The 20,210-nt window shown below is 40.2% G+C and overlaps 1 protein-coding gene across 5 annotated transcripts in view; it reads left to right on the top strand.

Annotated features, from left to right (window-relative positions):
* Nucleotides 1–19,734, top strand: part of ABCA1 (ATP binding cassette subfamily A member 1) — a 140,357-nt gene extending 120,623 nt beyond the window's left edge. For 3 of the 5 annotated variants that reach the window (XM_081237809.1, XM_081237808.1, XM_081237810.1), the window contains exons 36-50: nt 296–465; nt 1,704–1,881; nt 3,947–4,062; nt 4,153–4,297; nt 5,928–6,051; nt 7,466–7,595; nt 7,866–7,986; nt 8,777–8,839; nt 9,467–9,573; nt 11,800–11,941; nt 12,341–12,475; nt 13,489–13,592; nt 14,202–14,294; nt 14,951–15,194; nt 15,828–19,733. In XM_081237809.1, coding sequence (XP_081093935.1) covers nt 296–465; nt 1,704–1,881; nt 3,947–4,062; nt 4,153–4,297; nt 5,928–6,051; nt 7,466–7,595; nt 7,866–7,986; nt 8,777–8,839; nt 9,467–9,573; nt 11,800–11,941; nt 12,341–12,475; nt 13,489–13,592; nt 14,202–14,294; nt 14,951–15,194; nt 15,828–15,968 — 2,013 coding nt within the window. In that variant the 3' untranslated portion in view covers nt 15,969–19,733. Of the gene's footprint in view, nt 1–295; nt 466–1,703; nt 1,882–3,946; nt 4,063–4,152; nt 4,298–5,927; nt 6,052–7,465; nt 7,596–7,865; nt 7,987–8,776; nt 8,840–9,466; nt 9,574–11,799; nt 11,942–12,340; nt 12,476–13,488; nt 13,593–14,201; nt 14,295–14,950; nt 15,195–15,827 lie in introns of all 5 variants that reach the window. The other 2 variants (XM_081237812.1, XM_081237811.1) reach the window with 2 other exon arrangements.
* The last annotated feature ends 476 nt before the right edge of the window (nt 19,735–20,210 follow it).

Genomic DNA, 20,210 nt, shown 5'->3' with positions numbered 1-20,210 from the left:
CTTAACCTATTTAAGCCTCAGTTTCGTAATCTATAAAATGCAGGCAGTAATCGTGGCTACCTCAAATCTATGGTGTGAGGGTTAAATGAGTTAAAGATAGCACAGTGCCTGGCCACACGGTCAGTTCTGGGCACACCCTGGCCGCTGTTACCTCTTTGCCATGTTCTCTGATCATGTTTTGTCTCGTGGTATGACTGGAATTTCTGGAGTGCACATGCATGTTTTGTGTGTGTGCACCTACTTCCGGGAGCAGGGTTTGGGAGCAGTACCTTGCACCTGGTATGTTTTGTTTCAGGTGTGGTTCAACAACAAGGGCTGGCACGCCATCAGCTCTTTCTTGAATGTCATCAACAATGCCATTCTCCGGGCCAACCTGCAGAAGGGAGAGAACCCTAGCGAGTATGGGATTACTGCCTTCAATCACCCCCTGAACCTCACCAAGCAGCAGCTCTCGGAAGTGGCTCTGTAAGTATCACTGTGTCTGAATCGGGAGAGGGAGAGGGTGTTTGGGGGAATCATGGAGCAGGGGAAGGAAGTATGAAGCTGGTTGTAGAGTAACAGCTGGGGAAACAGGTTTGTTATGGTGTGTTTGGGTTGGTCCAGGCTCTGGACAGAAAATGATCAGTTTATGAATTGGCTGGGCAGGGATTAAACTGCAGAAGATATATGACTCTGATATATTAAAGCCATTATTACATTTAGTGAATTCACATAATGTAAGTTAAATTGTTAATATAATTCTAAAATATTTTAACTCACCCTTAACACAATGTTTAATAAAAAAATCAGTTTCATTTGTTTTGAAATCACTATTTTTAAACTTGGCGAAACATGCTTTTGTCGGCTTGTGTTTAATTCCTTGAGTGTGTGTGTGTGTGTGTCTGTGTGTGTGTGTGTCTGTGTGTGTGAGTGTGAAGTTAAAACCAGTATAATCTAGTTCAGAGTGTATAGCCTTTGAAATCATAGAGATCTGGGTTTGAATCTGGTTTCTAAACTTTCCAGATGTATGGTATTAAGTGAGGCAATTCATGTAAATTGCCAAGTCCGGCCTTCAACACATGGTTGATATTCAACACACGTTAGGTTCCTTTTCTGTATGTGGAGCATGGAACAGTTATTACTTCTGCTTTACTCATATAGAATATCAATATATGTCACTAGGATCTTTATACCAAGCTTATATAACATTTATGCAGAGAAATAGTTGATATTATACCCCATTTAATGGACTTATAAGACTATTCTTATAATAAGGATCTGATGGAATTTTTGTATGTGTTAGGTTGATATGCCACGAGCTTTTGTTGTCAAACTTATTTACAGCCAGAAATTGTTGTTTGAATAGTTTCAAACTAATATTTCTGCTTTATTAAGTTTTCAAGCTACACTACTCCCTTATGTGTGAAAATTTACAACTTGTTGCTCATAGAAGGTCAATAATAGTGGAACAAAGTGAATGCCGTTAGGCCACTGTTAGACTCCCTTTAATAGTTTCATTTTGGCAGTAGACCCTTTTGACCTCAGTAGAATCAGTTTTGCATCTGAATTATCGAGTTTTTTTTTTTTTCTTGAAAATAATCATCTTTAACCCTGAATAAAATATATGTGGTGAAGAGATTTTTTTCCCCTGGGCTATGCTTCAAATATTTGTGTGTGTATATGTCCCTGATTGAGTCCTCAGCTGCACTGTCTGTCTGTTTCAGGATGACCACATCAGTGGACGTCCTCGTGTCCATCTGTGTCATCTTTGCGATGTCCTTCGTCCCGGCCAGCTTTGTCGTGTTCCTGATCCAGGAACGAGTCAGCAAAGCAAAGCACCTGCAGTTCATCAGCGGAGTGAAGCCTGTCATCTACTGGCTCTCCAATTTTGTCTGGGACATGGTAAGAATGCCGGTCTGCTGCTGCTATATAAACCTCCATCAGGGCTCTGGATTGGATGGATGAAAGAGCTCCTGGCCATCAGCAGGAGGTGTTCTAGCTAGTCCAAAGATGAGCAAAAGAGGAAAAGGCAGGCACAGTTTTACACTTTCATGTGACCAAACACAGCCTTAAGCCCAGGGCTGATCTCACACCAGAGGAAATCTGTCCACATGGACTGCAATTCATACCACCACCACCTCATTCCCTAAGTGACAACTTTTCAAAGAAACTGAGGTGGAAGACTTAGTCAAAACTCAAAGCCAGTGCCTCTAACTTGTCTGATAGAGCTTTAACCTCCAGAGTCAGGGTGTTCTTTGTCTTACTAGGAACTCAGTCTGTCATTTGAAAACTTTATATGTTTTACTGGAAGCTTATCCATCCATTGCAAATCTGTTTTCATGCCAGCTGTAATATATTACTTCCATTTGGACCAATACGGAGGACTTCAAAGAATTCTGAAGTTCTAATTTTTATAAAGTGGAGTTGAAATGTATCTCCCTGTGAGGTCCATTAATTTGTAGGCCACACAAAGGAAATTTAATTCTTCTCCCACTGGACAGCCCCTCAGACATTTGAAGACACCTGTCATTTATCCTAAGTCTTCCCCAGATAAGATGATATATGAGAACATACTTTGTAATCTCTAAATCACTGTACAAATGTGAGTGGTGATGATGATGATGTCTGTGTTGATTATAGCAAGCCTCTCAGACTTGTCATTGTTCTGACCCGATTGCCTCTCTGTGGCCATGCTCCATATTGTTAATGAGCCATTTGAAAAGCAAAGCCCAGAATTAACATTATATTCAGGCTGTGGTCTGAATGTTTATGAGTCTAGAGGGAGTTGATCTTTATCCCATATTCCTGTTACTCAGCCCAAGGGTATTTCATCTCGGAAGCAGCACTGTCTTGTTGGCAACTTGGCAGTGAACCATTTCACAGGTATTTTTTATGGGGTCTCTTTCACTGTATACTAATGCAATTGACTTTTTTGAACCTTTATATTTATGTACGAATCTAAAACTTGATATATATACATCAAACTTTATATATAGCTTTGTATATAAATATAAAGGTTGTTAAAAACATATATAAAATTTTATATTAATCCCCGTTAAACTGAATTTTATGTAGTGTCCATTTGTTTTGGTTTTATCTTGATCCAGTAATTGCTTTATTGAGTAAGCACATACATACTGACTGCTCACTACGTGTCTGACTCTGCCAGGCATTGCAGATTCAGAGATGAAAAGATCAAGTCCCTGACTCAAGAATATCACTTATCTTCCTGTGTATTATCTGTCCCTCACTGCTTTAGAACCTCTGAAATTTGCTATAAGCCTGTCTTCATCTAAGTTGTTTGAAAAACACATTTGAGTAGGATGAGACTGAGATGGAGAGCCCTGTGGTCTGAAGCTACAAATACTTCTAATAGCTGACAAGCCCACTACCACCTCCCTGCCTCTGCTCTGCTCTGCCAGCTATGAATTCCTGTAATTGTCCTGTGGTCAAGTCTTTATTTCTGCATTTTAATGCTTGAGACACTGTCAAGACAGACTTTAAAATTAGTCTCAGTGTGATGAAACAGTTCTGACATTCATGTTATGAGTGCTTACCTCATAAATAGATCACAAATGAGCTTGAACTTGGGCAGATGATAATACAGCATTAATGATGAAAGAGACACAGTCATCTTTGGGAAGAATAACAGCAGCTTACTTGCTACCTGGGAAATGGAAATTACTCTGACTGGGAATCCACCGTTCAGTAAGTTTACTGAGCGTGGCACCTTGGCTTATCTGTTGGAAAGACAGAAAGGATGTGCAGTTTATAAAATCAGCCGGGGGTAAAATGCTTGTCAACACGTATTGTCCAGTATTTTGATTAATAGTTCTTGTGGCTTCATTAATTCAAAGTTCTTCTTCAATACGTTTATCTGCCCTTTCTTGTCTGATGATGATGAAGACCTGAGATGTGTTGTACCTTTGACTTAGGGGTGACCTTGATTTCCTCGTTTCACTTTTAGTGCAACTATGTGGTCCCTGCCACGCTGGTCATTATCATCTTCATCTGCTTCCAGCAGAAGTCCTACGTGTCCTCCACCAACCTGCCTGTGCTAGCCCTTCTACTGTTGCTGTATGGGTAAGGCACCTCTGGATGGGGCCTATGGTATCAGATGTCAGGGGGAAGGCAGGGGACCCCCAGTGGACCTGTGTTTTTGTGCCTCACCAGGTGGTCCATCACACCTCTCATGTACCCAGCCTCCTTCGTGTTCAAGATCCCCAGCACAGCCTACGTGGTCCTCACCAGCGTGAACCTCTTCATTGGCATCAATGGCAGCGTGGCCACTTTTGTGCTGGAGCTCTTCACCAACAATGTGAGTTCTACAGAAAGGGATGCTGGGATGAGCGTAGTGCTTAGTCATGATCTTATTCTGCTTGCCTGCGGTGTTGACACCAGGGACCACTCTGTCCTTTTGCAGAGTCTGCAGAGAGATGGGTTTGCATACCATCTCTCGCTTATCCTTTTCCTTATATGTCTCTGATCACATTTTTCTGTTTCCTTTGACATGTTCTTGTATACTCCTTTCTGTTCAAATGTTGCTTTCCCCAGTATTCAGTTCTCTGGCATCTTGTTTCCCACTTCAGGAGCTCTCTCTGGGCGATGGCATTCATGCTGCAAGATTTCACCACCACCGCTTAGTGCCCTATGCTGTTCTCTCTCGCATCCATGTATACCTTTAGCCCCGACTCGCCTTTTGAACTCTATTCTCATGTCCTCTCTTGCCCAGTGGATGGCTCCATTTAGATTAACGGAAGGACACCCCAGACTGGCCATGTCCTAAGTCATCTTCCCCTCAGAACCCAGTATTTCTCTTGCCATTCCTGTTATGCTGGATGGCGTTACCATCCGCCCAGTCACCCCAGCTGGGGCAATATTAGAGCCATTTTATATGCTTTGCTTTTGCTTATTTCCTACATTCAGATGGTTACCTTGCCAGTTCCTCCCATTACAGATCTCTTAAACAAGCTTCCTTGTCCATTCTTGTTGTCATTGCCTTCACCCAGACATCTTAACTTAGCCCACAAAGCCTTTCAGAGGTGTACAACCCTTCCTTGACAGTTCCCACCACATTCTTTCCCAAGACATGGTAAGCTGTGGCCGAGCGGTTCCTTCAACCCTCCATGCTCCTGTAGGCCTGGTTCAAGATCCCCAGCACAGCCGATGTGGTCCTTCCTTGCATGAACCTCTTCATGGGCGTCAATGGCAGCGTGGCACTTTGGCGCTGGAGCTCTGCACCAGCAATGTGAGATACTACCCGATTCTGTGACTCCTCTGTCACAGAATCGGGTAGTATCTCACTAACCCTTCATGACTGAGCTTGAATGTGAAGCTTTCCTCGCCTGCCTTATGGGAGGTGCTCTCTCTTCCCTGTGCTCCCAAAGCCCACAGAGTTCATGCCTCCAGTACAACACATCCAATTATGTAGTAATTTCCTGTTTCCATGTTTCTTTTCCTCAGAGTAGAGACGAGACTATTTCTTATTAATCTCTGCCTCTCCTGTGCCCTGCCACAGTGCATCCAGCACATAGCAACTTACTCAGTTGTTAGGTATTTGGCCACTGCTGGATTGATGTATTCGAGAAGAATTTTTTTAACTCCAACAAAATCCTGAAACTGAAGTATTGACCCAGATATGAGCAATTTGCTTTTAAAATGCTAAGCAAATATTTTATGATGGATTAGCTTCTGATTAAATATAATCATGTTTCTAAACTTTGCTCATATTTCTCCCATACTCATAGCATTATTCCAAATTTTCTAAAGAGCAGAATTTTATTACGTTATATATCATCCTCTATGGCTACCGCTATTTATTGGTATCTGAATTCAAAGATTCAGTTTGACCTCAGGGAATCAAAATTTTTTTCACTTCCATATTTTAGACTTTGGTAAATTTTTAGCCTGAATCATGAAAGACAGTCTCTCTCTGTCTTATTTTTTAGAAGCTGAATAACATCAATGATATCCTGAAGTCAGTGTTCTTGATCTTCCCACATTTTTGCCTGGGACGGGGGCTCATTGACATGGTGAAAAACCAGGCAATGGCTGATGCCTTGGAAAGGTTTGGTGAGTGACAGTAGTGGCTGTAGGATGTTTTAATAGAGATGGCAGTTTGCATGGGCCTTGGTACTTTGGCCTTTGTTTTGGAAAGAGGGTGGTGACTGGGCACAGGACTTCACTGATAGGGCTCATGTCAGTACAGCTGGTTGTGGCATGGGTCATGTGACACAACCATTTGTCTGAAAGATGAGACAGTAATTTTGGAGGTGAGGAAAATATTGGCTTAAGCTTGGACCCAGTGCCTGATACCACTGGTGGGGTTTGCCAGAGTCATTGGAAAAGTCAAACCACAGCTTTGAGAATTAGATACAGGCCAGAGAATCAGAAGGAAAGATGCAAACTTCGGCTCTATTGGGAAAATCATGGATCTGCAGATGGGGTCATATATTACCTTTTACACAGTCTATAAAAAGGTAATTTACTGCAGCTCTTTCTACATTTAGAGTCTTTAAATTTATTTCTCCTGTGGCCACATTACTGTTCTTTATTGACTGGCTCATATAGTTAGATGGGCCATGTTATTTAATGGGCATAGAAGAGGGACTTTTTTTAAACTTGGAGGTACAAGGAGATATATAAGGATTTTAAGGAATATTTACATAAAACCAGATGAGTTGAGTCACCAGGTTACATTATATGCTATTGAAAGGGGCATCTTTTAAATGTGCTTTCTAATCTTTCTTAGTGAAGCTTGTAATTTGTTAAAATACTGACCCTAAAAATTACCCTGGATTGTTTGCCTTTTTACAAAGGATTTTTGGCATATCTCATTAAAATGGAAACATTAGGGACTTCCCTGGTGGTGCAGTGGTTAAGAATCCGCCTGCCAGTGCAGGGGACACGGGTTTGATCCCTGGTCCAGGAAGATCCCACATGCTGTGGGGCAGCTAAGCCTGGGCACCACAACTACTGAGCCTGCGCTCCAGAGCCCACGAGCCACAACTACTGAGTCTGCGTGCTGCAACTACTGAAGCCCACGCGCCTAGAGCCCATGCTCCACAACGAGAAGCCACCGCAATGAGAAGCCCGTGCACTGCAACAAATAGTAGCCCCCGCTCGCCACAACTAGAGATAGCCTGTGCACAGCAATGAAGACCCAACGCAGCCAAAAAATAATAATAATAATAATAAATAAGTAAATAAATAAATCTTTTAAGAAAAATGGAAACATTAGATTTCTTAGATGAAGTTACAGTTCAAATACATGTTATCTCTGAAATTCTGATTGATACTGTTTCACAGTATGTTTCCCCAAAACCTTACCCTAAATCGGATTTGGAAAGTGGTGACTCCCTTATTTTTTCCTCCTGGCCACGGGCCATAAGCATTGGTATTTCTAGGAATGTAGGCCTGAATTTGAGGAAGGGCCATGGTCTCTGGTGCCTCCATTCTGACTGGATCTCTGCATTGTGTCTACCAGGGGAGAATCGCTTCGTCTCGCCACTGTCTTGGGACTTGGTGGGACGAAACCTCTTTGCCATGGCCGTGGAAGGAGTGGTGTTCTTCCTCATCACTGTGTTGATCCAGTACCGATTCTTCATCAGGCCCAGGTGAGCTTTCTCTCAGAACTCACAGAGTACCTGGTTGATGGTCACGGAGGAGGAACACAGGGAAACACTCGCCGGTGGTGGTTGGATTGACTTGAACTCAAAGCAGATAATCAAACTGATTTTCCTAATGTGGGCATCTCCCGGCCCCCAGCACTGCCGACAACTCTGGAGTATGGATTTTACAGGACTGCTTTAGAAACTGGGTCTTTGACTTAGAAAATAACTTGAAAAGTTGATTTTTTTTTTTTTTCTTAATCTTTCCCCCCTAAGACCTGTAAAGGCAAAGCTTCCTCCTCTGAATGATGAGGATGAAGATGTGAGGAGGGAGAGACAGAGAATTCTTGATGGCGGAGGACAGAATGACATCTTGGAAGTCAAGGAGCTGACTAAGGTGAGGCAGTGAGGACAGGCTGTAACAACTTGTCTTCAATGTTTTCAGCTTTATCTGTTGGAAACTAGCATTTTGCTGACTCAATAAAAAGAGCATGCTTCCTAAAATGTGCATCTGTACCAAGTTTCTGTCAATTAAATTTTATTTAAAATACACCATGGGGACTTCTTAATTAAAGAAATCCTACTGAACATAATTATACTGTGAATTCTCATTCTTGAGTATATTTGTTTTTCACACATTTATGCATTAGTTATTAAAACATCTAATATTGTGTATCGAGGCAAAGCTGAAGTTGATAGAATAATGATTGATTTTGAGTTTCATGGTCCAAAAAGCTGGTAGATCTCCATTGCTTAAGAAGAGGGTCTGTTTCAGCCCTTTCTAGGTGCCAGAATCCCAACAAATTCACTTTTTTGTAATCTGTTCAATATTTGCAATGTTTTGATAACAAATTATTACCCTGTAAAATTTAGTTTTTAAAATATCTACAATGTCTTTACATATTAAATGAAAATTACATAAATATTAATGACCAATATATTTTTTAAAAGTTTGACATTAGATTAAAAAATAAAAAGAAATTCACTTGTATTTTGAGCTTCAAGGTCGTTCAGAAGCCAGTTGCCACAGAGACAGACCAAGGCTTTAGCACATCACATGTGTGACTTAGTCTTATCGATGAGTCTTATTTTGTGGTGTGTTTAGGTCATAATTCCCTCTTCCACAGTTGCCTGGGACAGCTGTGAGTCACTGCAGCTCATGAATTTTTGCATTTTGTTTGTTGCAGGTATATAGAAGGAAGAGGAAACCTGCGGTGGACAGGATTTGCATTGGCATTCCTCCTGGCGAGGTAAAGACACTTTGTCTACCTTGTGTTTGCCCCTACTAATTCAGACTGTCTCTACTGCAATCAAACAATAATGTCCGTAAGGGGTTAAAAGTGGTTTTAAAAGGCTTCTCCATTTATATCTGTGTGGAGCAATCAGTCATTGAAAGGATGGGGGCCCCATATATCAGCAATTTGGGATAATCTCAGACAATGTAAGAAAAGTATGCACATCCAAAATGTGATTTTGTGATCCATTTCAGGTGATAATGAAATTCAAATAGATTTTAAAAGATAGATTTTCTCCTTTCTCGTTTATGTGGGTATTCTTGCATGCCCTTTAGCCAGATTAGATGGTGAAATTTGACTTGTTGGCTTTCATTACTGTTTTTCACACATTAACTTTGGTCTTAACCTGATGACTCAAATAATATTTACAAATACACCCACACTTTAAATGGTTTCATTATAAAACATATGTTTAAATATCTATATGAGTTCTTAAAACCAAGAAAATAGTTGACTCTTCATTAAGAATGATGTTTTAGGATCATGTTACATGAAAATGAAACTGAGGTGACTATTTTATAAGGGTCATTTATATTCAGATTTTTAGTAGTTTACTTATACAACTTACCCAATCTTTTTCAGTGCTTTGGACTTCTAGGTGTCAATGGGGCTGGGAAATCATCAACTTTCAAGATGTTAACGGGAGATACCACTGTTACCAGAGGAGATGCTTTTCTTAACAAAAATAGGTGAGAAAAGAAGTCTTTGTTTTGCCACAGACTTTTTTTAAACCTTATTTAAATGAATATGTTGTTATTTTTCAGATTATAACAGTACTGTGTAGTTTCTAAAAATGTTGAAATACAGTAAACTGTAAATAAGAAAATAAAAGTCATCCATAGTCCCAGTACCTAGAGATAACTACTATTTACATTTCATTTTAGTATCACTCTGTTGTTTTTTAACAGTTTTATTCAGGTATGATTTACATGCCGTACAATTTACTTGTTTTAAGAGTACAACAAATGACTTTTAGGCAATTTACAGAATTGTGCAACCATTATCACAATACAACTTTAGAACATTCCCATCACCCCAAATCTCTCTACTTTATATACACATATAAATATATTATAAAATTGATATCATACTACATCTAGATTTTTAAATTAGTTCTTTTGTTGTTAATGACTGTATTATATTTCCCAATGGGTTACATAGTCTAAGATGTAGAATTTTTGCTGCATAAAATGCATCTATGTACATGTACCTATAGTTTATTTCACCAATTCCTTATTGTTAGACATTTGTTCCTGTTTTTCATTAAATATGTCCTTGTATTCATCTTGATTGTTTCCTCAGGGAAAATTCCTACAAGATAAAAGGTTATCTATATACTTGCCAAGTTGCCCTCGCTAAAGGGTGTGCCAGCTGTTGGTGTCACCATGGGCTGTTATCCGAGAGTGCACAGATCACTAAGCAGTCTGATCATAAGGGGTACAGTACACTTTAGAGTCCTGTTAGGCAATGTTACGCTCGAGCACTCGAAATATGTGGGACTTCTCTGGACTTTTTATATGGAGAGACGGTACAAGGCAGTGGCTTTCAAACTCTTTGATCATGACCCATAATACCAAAATCAATACATTTTACCTCTCAACCGAGTAAATACACAAAAACACATAAACAGGCATGTAGCTTAAATAAAAGTTTTGTAAAACATTACCTACTTTTCCTGCTTGCCATGCACTCTGATATTTCTTATTCTACTCTCTACCACACCATTTAAAAAATACTGGTTGTGACCCACTAAATTTATTTCACAATGTACTAATGGGTGGTGACTCACAATTTGGACAAGGGGATGCTAGCCAATAAAATTGAAAAGAGCAAGGAACTTAATGTACTCTTGGCTCTCCTCTGCATCTTACACGTTTTTTCAGTAGCAGTGTAAAGGAGGTTTAAGAGAACAGAATTTCTAGAATAGTTGGCCTAAGGGTACACACCTGCTTTCCCCGTCTTGTTCCTAGTACCAGGCTCCTGGGGCACATAGCAATGGCAGCAATAACTGGCCCAGACTAAGGTGCGTCACAGTGCCTGGTTCTGAGAGCTGGTGTGGGCAGTGTAGCTGTGAGGTCCAGGCACAGGGTCTGTGAGCGCCTCAATCATAATTCTGGAAAAGGCTGGATCTGGGAGTACTAATTTATATGCAGAGAGGAATGAATACTGCTGATAGGCCAAACTCGTGGTTGTCCAGAGGTGGCTAATCTGCAGCTATCAGACTGGATGTGACACTGAGCTTTCTCCTACATTAGGGATCCTTAACCCGAGAATGGCTTCATAGGGCCTAAAAACTACCCCCACCAATATATGTAAAAGTGCGTCTGTAGGTATATTTTTTGTTGTCATCAGATTCTCAGAGGGTCTGTGATCAAAAAAACCTTCAAAACCAGGAAGATTCCTGGGTTGAGTATTTAGTGGGACCAAGGGGTCTGGATCATATTATGTGCAAGTCAGTGTATGGGCAGCAAAAAGCAGAGGAAGTCACAGCGAGTTGCTGAGCCTCCTCTGACGTGAATGGAGCAACAGAGCACATGGTACATATGACTGGGCCACAGAATCAAGTCAGGGATGGACACTTAGTGTTAAAGTCCCAGGATAGTGTGACTAAGGCTGTTGATAAAGATGGTGCCGCAGCTGGGATGGACTTGGGAATTCTGAAATGGGACTGAGCCTGCAGATTGAGGTGCTGGGGGAGCCAGGTGCAAGGACTGGGCAGAGTGTAGGCCAGAACCCTGACTTCCAGGAGGGGCTGGCATCCTGGGGGCAGAAAGGCTGTTCCTTCAAGCTATAGCAGGTGTGCTCGCTGGTATGTTGGTCATGCACAAGCACTCTTTATAGGAATATTAGGCAAGATGGTCTGATCAGAGTATCTAAATGCTTAAAAACCTGACCAGTTTTGTTTTTCTTTGCAGTATCTTATCAAACATCCACGAAGTACATCAGAACATGGGCTATTGCCCTCAGTTCGATGCCATCACAGAGCTGCTGACTGGAAGAGAACACGTGGAGTTCTTTGCACTCTTGAGAGGTGTCCCGGAGAGAGAAGTCGGCAAGGTACCATGGGCAGCGGAAAGCCAGGCTGTCTCCCTTGGCATCCTAACAGTGTACCTTACGGCTGTGACCTTCACACATGACCATCGGCTTCAGGCTGTTCTTCCTTGTGGATTCAGCAATATGAAGTGCTGGCTCTTCGCAGCTCCTTTCAGGGTGGGAAGCCGTGGTGGCGGTAGGACAGGGATAGGTGAACTGGCTCACACCGGCGGGCAGAGAGGGAGTGCCGCTCCTACCCACGCGAGTCCCTGCCCCCCTGCTGTTGGTTCCTCCACACTTGCCAGGTCGTGATTGTATAGAACCTGGTCCTACTCAGTGAAAGAGTTTTCATACGCAAGTGTAAGAAAGCATGATAAAATTCCCAAACCCAACAAAGGTCAAGATGCTTTTTATCACCCTTAGGTTGGTGAGTGGGCAATTCGGAAACTGGGCCTCGTGAAGTATGGAGAAAAATATGCTGGGGACTATAGCGGAGGCAACAAGCGCAAGCTCTCGACGGCCATGGCTTTGATTGGCGGACCTCCCGTGGTGTTTCTGGTGAGTGTGACTGTGAATGGAAAACTTTGTTCTGGACTGAATGGAAGACACCTCTTTTCTAAAGTCCTCGATGTCCACGCCATGCATGACTGGCTTGGCAATGGCAAGCCCCCCTCCCCCGACGAGGAACAGCAGGGCAGCCTCAGAGAACCAGAGGAAAGCTCCCTCGCCCCTCTCCTTGACACACATTGGGGTGGCTCTGACATGCCCTCAGATGCTCCAAAGGAGGAGATACTCCAGACACCTTGTTTCTCTAGCATGGAGAACCCCAACAGGTGCAGCTGAGGCTGGGTGTGTGATTTGACCTTTCTCTGGACCATTCTATATGCCATCTATGTGTTCATCCCCTGAAGACTGAGAGTGTGGATACAGCTTCAGGATCCCCAAGGTAGCACCTGGGTCATAGTTCCTTACATACAGATAAATGGAAAACAGAAGGTCAGACTGACAGTGGCCCTTGACCCTTTTTCTTCTGTAGAGGAGACTAGCACTGAAGTTATTACAGGAAGAAGCCTTGGGCTGAGGCTTTAAAGTTATCCAGACTATTTGGATTTGGAATTTGTTTCTCTAAAACTAGCAAGTACAGTATAACCGGCTAAGCCAGAGTGAACTGGAATTAAAAAAAAAGAAAAGAAAAGGAATTTTACCCAAACCTTAAACTGACTTCAGTATCAGACAAAAATAATTTTTAGTATATACTTGTCAGTCATGAAAAGATGGTTGAAACTAAATGACTTTTCCCCTTCCCTTTCTGTTTATTTGGAGAAATTTCATTTCATAAAAAATTAAATTTGAGTTTTCTACTTCAGTGACACATGTGTAAAAGTGAACTGGTTGCAAACAGTATGAAATATTCTTGTATGTAAGGTCTGGTTCTTTGATCCATCAAGAAATAAATAGAATGGTAAGTTAAAACTTAGGCTATTTCAGAGATGCTTCTGAATTTAAAACCAAACCTATCTTTGATTTTTTTTTCCCAGCACATAATAGGGCTTATTTTATTCTAATTACAGGATGAACCGACCACAGGCATGGACCCCAAAGCCCGGCGATTCTTGTGGAATTGTGCCTTAAGTATCATCAAGGAAGGGAGATCAGTAGTGCTTACGTCTCATAGGTCTGTAGTGAAGACTTAGCTTGGCTTTTTTGTTGTGTAACTTTTAAGTTTTCCAAGTACTATATATGATCATTGTATAAAAAATAGAAAACACAGAAAGGCAAATAGAAAAAAAAAATCATGATCACCTGACATTGCATCACTAGAAGACAACTATTACTGTCATCGAGCAATATATCTTTGCAGAGTTTCCCTATGCAAGTCTATACACAGTGTATGTTTTTTACAAACAAAAATGCAAGCTTTAGCATATATACTAAGTTCTTTTTCCCTTAACAATACTGAGAACATTATTCCAAGTCAGTTAATTTAGATGTGTCATCATTTCTTATAGCTATTAGTGAATAGTATTCCATTAGGATATACCCTAATTTATTTAACCATTCCTCTTTTGTGTAGACATTTGGATCATTTCCAACTTTTTTCACGATTATAAACGGCACAGCAGTGAACAGCGTTTTCCCTACATCTTCATGTATTTGTAACAGGATGCAGTTACGCCCTAGGAAGCTGGGGATCTGTTTCTTTGAAATGCCAAATGTCATGGTGATGTTCTGATGGTTATAGGAGCATCTCTCTAAAACTAAGCCTCATTCTGTTTTCCCACAGTATGGAAGAATGTGAAGCTCTTTGCACTAGGATGGCAATTATGGTCAATGGGCGGTTCAGGTGCCTTGGCAGTGTCCAACATCTGAAAAATAGGTAACAAAGATGATATCTTTGGGATCCCACATACTGAGAAATTGTGTATTTATTCTTTTGTGAGTGTATACATGGTGGCTCTAAAATAGAGGGAAATAAACTGAACAAGATGGTATAGTGGAAAGAATGAGGACTTTGAGGTCAAACAGAGCTGCGTGCAAATTCTATCTTTACCTTTTATGGGTTGTATGCACTTCGGCGAGTTAATTTAACCTCTCTGAGAGGCAGTGTTCTAGGAATATCTACTTTCTAGCTTTGTTATAGAGGTGTAATGGGAAGATTTATATGTGCCAGTAAGGTTAGAGCATAGGCTTCAGAGTCAAGCACAAGTTGGGTCCACACCCTGGCCCTACCATTTCTGAGCTACGTACCACGAGCAAGTGACTAACACTCTCGGTTTCAATTTCTCTGTAACATCTGACAGACCTCATAGGTCTAGGTGAGGATTAAATGAAGTCATGTCTAAAGCCCTCGGCAAGGCAGCTCACATAGAATAGGTATTCAATACATGACCACTGGTTCCTGCTCTCTGAAACTTATTTCTGGTTCTGGCAGGGACCTCTCTCTTTCATGGCCCAAGTGGGATTCTGAGTTAAATATCTTTTGAGAAGTTTCCTGAGGGTCTTCCATTTGGACTTTCTTTTTCCTGCTTTCAGGTTTGGAGATGGTTATACAATAGTCGTACGAATAGCAGGGTCCAACCCTGACCTGAAGCCTGTCCAGGAGTTCTTTGAACTCGCCTTCCCAGGAAGCGTGCTGAAGGAGAAGCACCGGAACATGCTGCAGTACCAGCTTCCCTCTTCACTGTCTTCCCTGGCCAGGATTTTCAGCATCCTTTCCCAGAGCAAAAAGCGACTCCACATAGAAGACTACTCTGTCTCTCAGACAACACTTGACCAAGTAAGCTTAGAGTGTCAAAAATAGATTTGCTTTTCAGGGTGAGGCTTCCTGCCACTTCTCCACCCCCTGCCCATTGTGGGCCCTAGCACAGTATAGATGAGCTGAGCATGAACTCCTGATCTTCTACTACTAGTTATGCTTTTTACCTAACCTCCCTGAATCTGAAAAGGGAGATGATACTACCAACTTCATAGGGTTAATGTGAGAATAAATTGTCATAATAATCATAAAAACTGTAGTTTTTTATTGAGTATCTGCCACGGGCAGGTATTATGCCAGGTGCCTTATCCCATTTAAATTAGATAACATCAGGTACCAAATAGATCCTGGCACTTAGTAGGTGTTCAGTAAATGTTAGTTTTCAACCCTCTTCCCTTTAATCAGGCCTGTATGAGTCAAAGTAAATAGATGATTGAGCAGTTGGTGATTTGGGGGGCAATAATAGAAGGTGAGTTTTTTAGGTTAATGCTTTGTTAAGTATTCCCCTCTCCCTCCCACACAGAATTTTCTAGTTAATCTATTTATTCTATTTATTCAATCTCGTATTCTCTAATTTTCATGTGAGGAAAAATGCAACTAGAATAACGAGAGGAAGTTAGAGCTATTTATAAAGGTCCACCTTTATTTTGACAGGTATTTGTAAACTTTGCCAAGGACCAAAGTGATGATGACCACTTAAAGGACCTGTCATTACACAAAAACCAGACAGTAGTGGATGTTGCAGTTCTCACATCTTTTCTGCAGGATGAGAAAGTGAAAGAAAGTTATGTATGAAGAATCCTGTTCATACAGGGTGGCTACAAGAAAGGAGGAACTAGACCTTCCTTTGCACTATGTGAAGTGTTCCAGAGGAAAGAGCTGGAAGATTTTGTGGGAAGAGGTAAACTGGATACTGTACTGATACTATTCAATGCAATGCAATTCAATGCAATGAAAACAAAATTCCATTACAAGGGCAGTGCCTTTGTAGCCTATGTCTTGTATGGCTCTCGAGTGAGAAAGACTTGAATTTAGTTTATTACCTTATACTTATGTGAAACTCTAGTATGGAACCCAGTGGACATATGGGTTTGACATACTTTTTTGTTCCTTTGTATTCTAACTGGGGTTGCAACAATAATTCATCAAGTAATCATGGCCAGTGATTGTTTATCAAAATCAAAAGGCATCCTCATTCATTAAGCCGTGCCAAGCCAGGAGACTGGTTTCCCGGTGACACAGCCTGTGCCGGCAGTGAGTGCACTGGAATGACTAATGCCAAGTTGCTCAGAAAGCCCGAAGCACCATGGTGTGTCATGCACACTTTTGTGAAAGCTGCTCTACTCAGAGTCTGTTGACATAATCAAATATCAGGTGACAAAATGGTTCCATGTGTGGGGAAAGACCTGCTTTGATTCCCTCTTTGATGAGCTGCTCTGATCGTGGTGACATACAAATTGCAACATGCAAATTGCATGGTAACGTGCAAGAGTGAGACTTGGTTTCGTTGTTGTCCTTGCTTGGAACCATGAGTCTCCAAGGTTATCTTTCTGGGACTCTTTAAGTATACTTAGATCCTGGTTAAGAAGCAAAGAATCAGCAACCGCATTGTTGGGGCCGCAGGCTGTGGAAGCCAGGGCATGGCATGAAGGAGATGATGCGTTCAAACCAAGGGAGGCCTGTGTCCATTTGTCCTGATTGTCTGCTAACACGGTACAGTGCATCTCAAGATCTTGTTGTTTGATACAAGTATAGTATTATTTCTGGCTTTTTGGATTAATCTAGAATATGAAAAGATGGAGTTGTATTTTGAGAAAAAAATCTTTGTACTTTTAATGTTATTTGGAATTGTAAGTTCTGTCAGTGACTTCTGAAACCTTAGAATGGCCTCTTTGTAGAACCCTGTGGCACAGAGGAGTACAGCCACACTGCCGCGCTAGCTTTATTTTTTCATGTAAGTTTGCGAATGGATCATCTAATGCCTAGTGACTAGAAAACAGTGTGATGGCCAAGATCTCATGACAACATTGTATTTAAGTTTCTTTAAGATCGTTTAGAATACTTTTAGTATCAGTGCATTAATCAAGTATTTTTTGAGTGTATGTTATAACTGAGTATGGATGGATGCGGTGAGGAGATATTAACTCTCAGTAGATTCCCTGTGCCATGTTTGTCAGCTAACTGGTTTACAAATACAGGTTTTGTTGTGGTTGTGGGAACCCACTGAAAGAATATTGGGCAGCCCACTTTTTGAAAATAGCAACAATGCAAAAGCCAAGAAAGTTTAAATGTCATAAGGATCACAAGACTATATAATGAATACTTTCACAGAGAAGACGGCTGGCTTCAAAGCTTGTTGAATAACATAAAACTGTGCTTATGGCATTTAGTACCTTTGAATAATTGACTTTGAAAATCTCAGATACCCCATTGTGACAATCTCAAATTTTTCATCTCTTCAATCACTAACCTATCATGAAAACAAACAAACAAACAAAAAACAGCAAATGCCCCCACGTGAAGATTATCTCAGACTTTTCTAACCCAGTTTAATTTTTTTAGTCAGTAAATACTTGTTAAAAATAATATTGCACTAATGCTTAATGTCATCTGTCTTGAGGCAACAAAATTATGAGAGAAATACTGTTTGGTAAAGTCATCTTTTAATATCATTACTAGTGTCTTCTCCTTTTAAAAAAATTTAGATATTAACTCTAAAGGTGCAAGATTTCAGATCTATCCAAATCTGTATTTTTTCTTTTAAAATTTACTGTATGTTATCATGCAACTTGTTGCTTGGAAAAAGAAAATGACCTTTAGGGGACTTCCCTGGCGGCCCAGTGGTTAAGACTTTACCTTCCAACGCAGGGGGTGCGGGTTCGATCACTGGTCGGGGAGCCAAGATCCCACATGCCTCATGGCCAAAAAACCAAAACAGAAAACAGAAGCAATATTGTAACAAATTCAATAAAGACTTTAAAAATGGCCCACATCAAAAAATCTTAAAAAAAAAAGAAATGAATGCTGATATTTTCTAAAATGATAAACCAGTAATGAAGGCATTTTCCCAATAACTATTGGCATGAGCTCATATTTTATGCTATCTTTAATGATATAAAATTCATAGAATAATTGTTTCTCCTTGTTCATTATTTTTCAAAATCAAACTTCTGTTTTCCTATTTCACTAGAATCATGTTCTAATTCTGTATCATATTAAAACCATGAGTAGCTCCTTTATTTGATTACTTCAAGGCCATATTTTAAAAAATCAAAAGATACTGTGAACTACTTTGAAAAAAATGCAACATTTCAATATAGATTTAAAGGTTCTCTTAAGCTAGAAAAAGTCTACAGCTACCTATCTACTTCATTAATATTGTTACCTTTTAGACTATCCAAACAGCAGTCTTTTAAATTTTTCTGTGTAAGCCTAATTATAGTAGAAATTTTTACAACCTTCTGCTCAGTCAGGTAAAATTTCTATATAATCCCTGTGGAAATGTAACCATGTGAGTTTCAGAAATTTTCAAAAGTGTTTAAAGATTTTGGCTTTTGCTTCTTTTGGACACCTTAAACCTTATTAACTGTGAATGTGAAAAATACAAAAGAAAACAATAACAAAGCCCTCTACATGTAAACGCCAGCATAGGTCACTGTTAAAAAACAAATAACCAAACCTCAAACTACTGTATTTCAATACCTGTACTGAAGGCATATGCATTGTGACTATTAAATGTTGCACAGCATTCACTGTATACTAATCATTGACTAAAGGGATGTGTCTGTTTTCTTCTCGTGGTTGTATATATCAGGTAAAAATTTTTTCCAAAGAGCCATGTGTCATATTATATTGAACCACTTTGACGCTGAGATATTAATTTCTACCCTTGTTCCTATTTACTAGTAATAATATAGTGCTATAGTCATATTGTTCTAATTCTCTTCAGAATTGTTGCATCCCTTTTTATAGAATGTTTAACCTTCCATAAGGTTTAAGTATCCTGTTCTCCCGTCTTACACCCTACAATGAAGCTATGTTTTTGTGCTTTTTCTTTTATCATTGGCCCTTCATTCCAAGCACTTTATGCTGTCTGTAATGGGATCTATTTTTGCACTGGAATATCTGAGAATTGCAAAACTAGACAAAAGTTTCACAATAGATTTCTAAGTTAAATCATTTTCATTAAAAGAAAAAAAAGAAAAAAATTTTGTATTGTCATTAACTTTATATGAAGTATTAAAAAGGCATATTTCTATGTTGTAATAAGTCACGAAATAAACCTGTGACAGTTCTGTTGTGGTCTGTACTAATTTATTTTCGTGCATTCATAGCACCACCTACTGTTGGAGCTTATAAAGTCATTACAGGAGTAAGAAATGTCTGCTTATAGAAGGGAAGACGCTTGGACCCAAAGTAGAAATTTAGAAAAAACTAAATGTCCTGTTAATCACAAAAGAAAATCGAGGGGACTACTTGAAAATAAAGGGTGTTTTGCACTTTCATGGTTCAGTTTTGGTAGTAACTGATACTAAGTTTAAGAGGTTTTAGATAAACTTATTTTGCTTAATGATTATGAAGCTGTAGAGATCTCTGCAAATACTCTGTAGCTAAGCCATTTAATAAAAACCTTATTACTTCATTTGGCACTGAGGAAGCTCAAAGGCAGCCTTCAGTGCTCTTTTGTTTATTCAACCAAAATACAAGGACACAGTGTGGCAGGTGTACCCGCAAGATGCTGGCAAGAGTGAGCATGCAGGAAAAATAGGCAAACGTGGGAGGAGAAACGATACTAATGTTGGAGGGGCCTTCCCTTTCTTCTGTCAAAAGTGCTGTGCAATCTGCATCCAAGATTACGTAGTGCTATGATATGTGGGTACATTTGTCATAGCTCATAAGCATTGTTTCTGAGACTGACTGCTATCTCGGTCCTTGAAGAACCCCTGTCAAACAGGCCCTCTTAGGCAGCACAGTGGAGTCGTGGCTCTACTTGTGACCTCTTGATGGCCGCGACAGGTAGAGAACAGTCCTTTGCTA

The sequence above is a fragment of the Mesoplodon bidens genome (assembly GCF_964165515.1).
Source record: "Mesoplodon bidens genome assembly, chromosome: 6".
Lineage (NCBI taxonomy): Eukaryota > Metazoa > Chordata > Mammalia > Artiodactyla > Ziphiidae > Mesoplodon > Mesoplodon bidens.
This window is presented reverse-complemented; position numbering and strand designations above follow the sequence as displayed.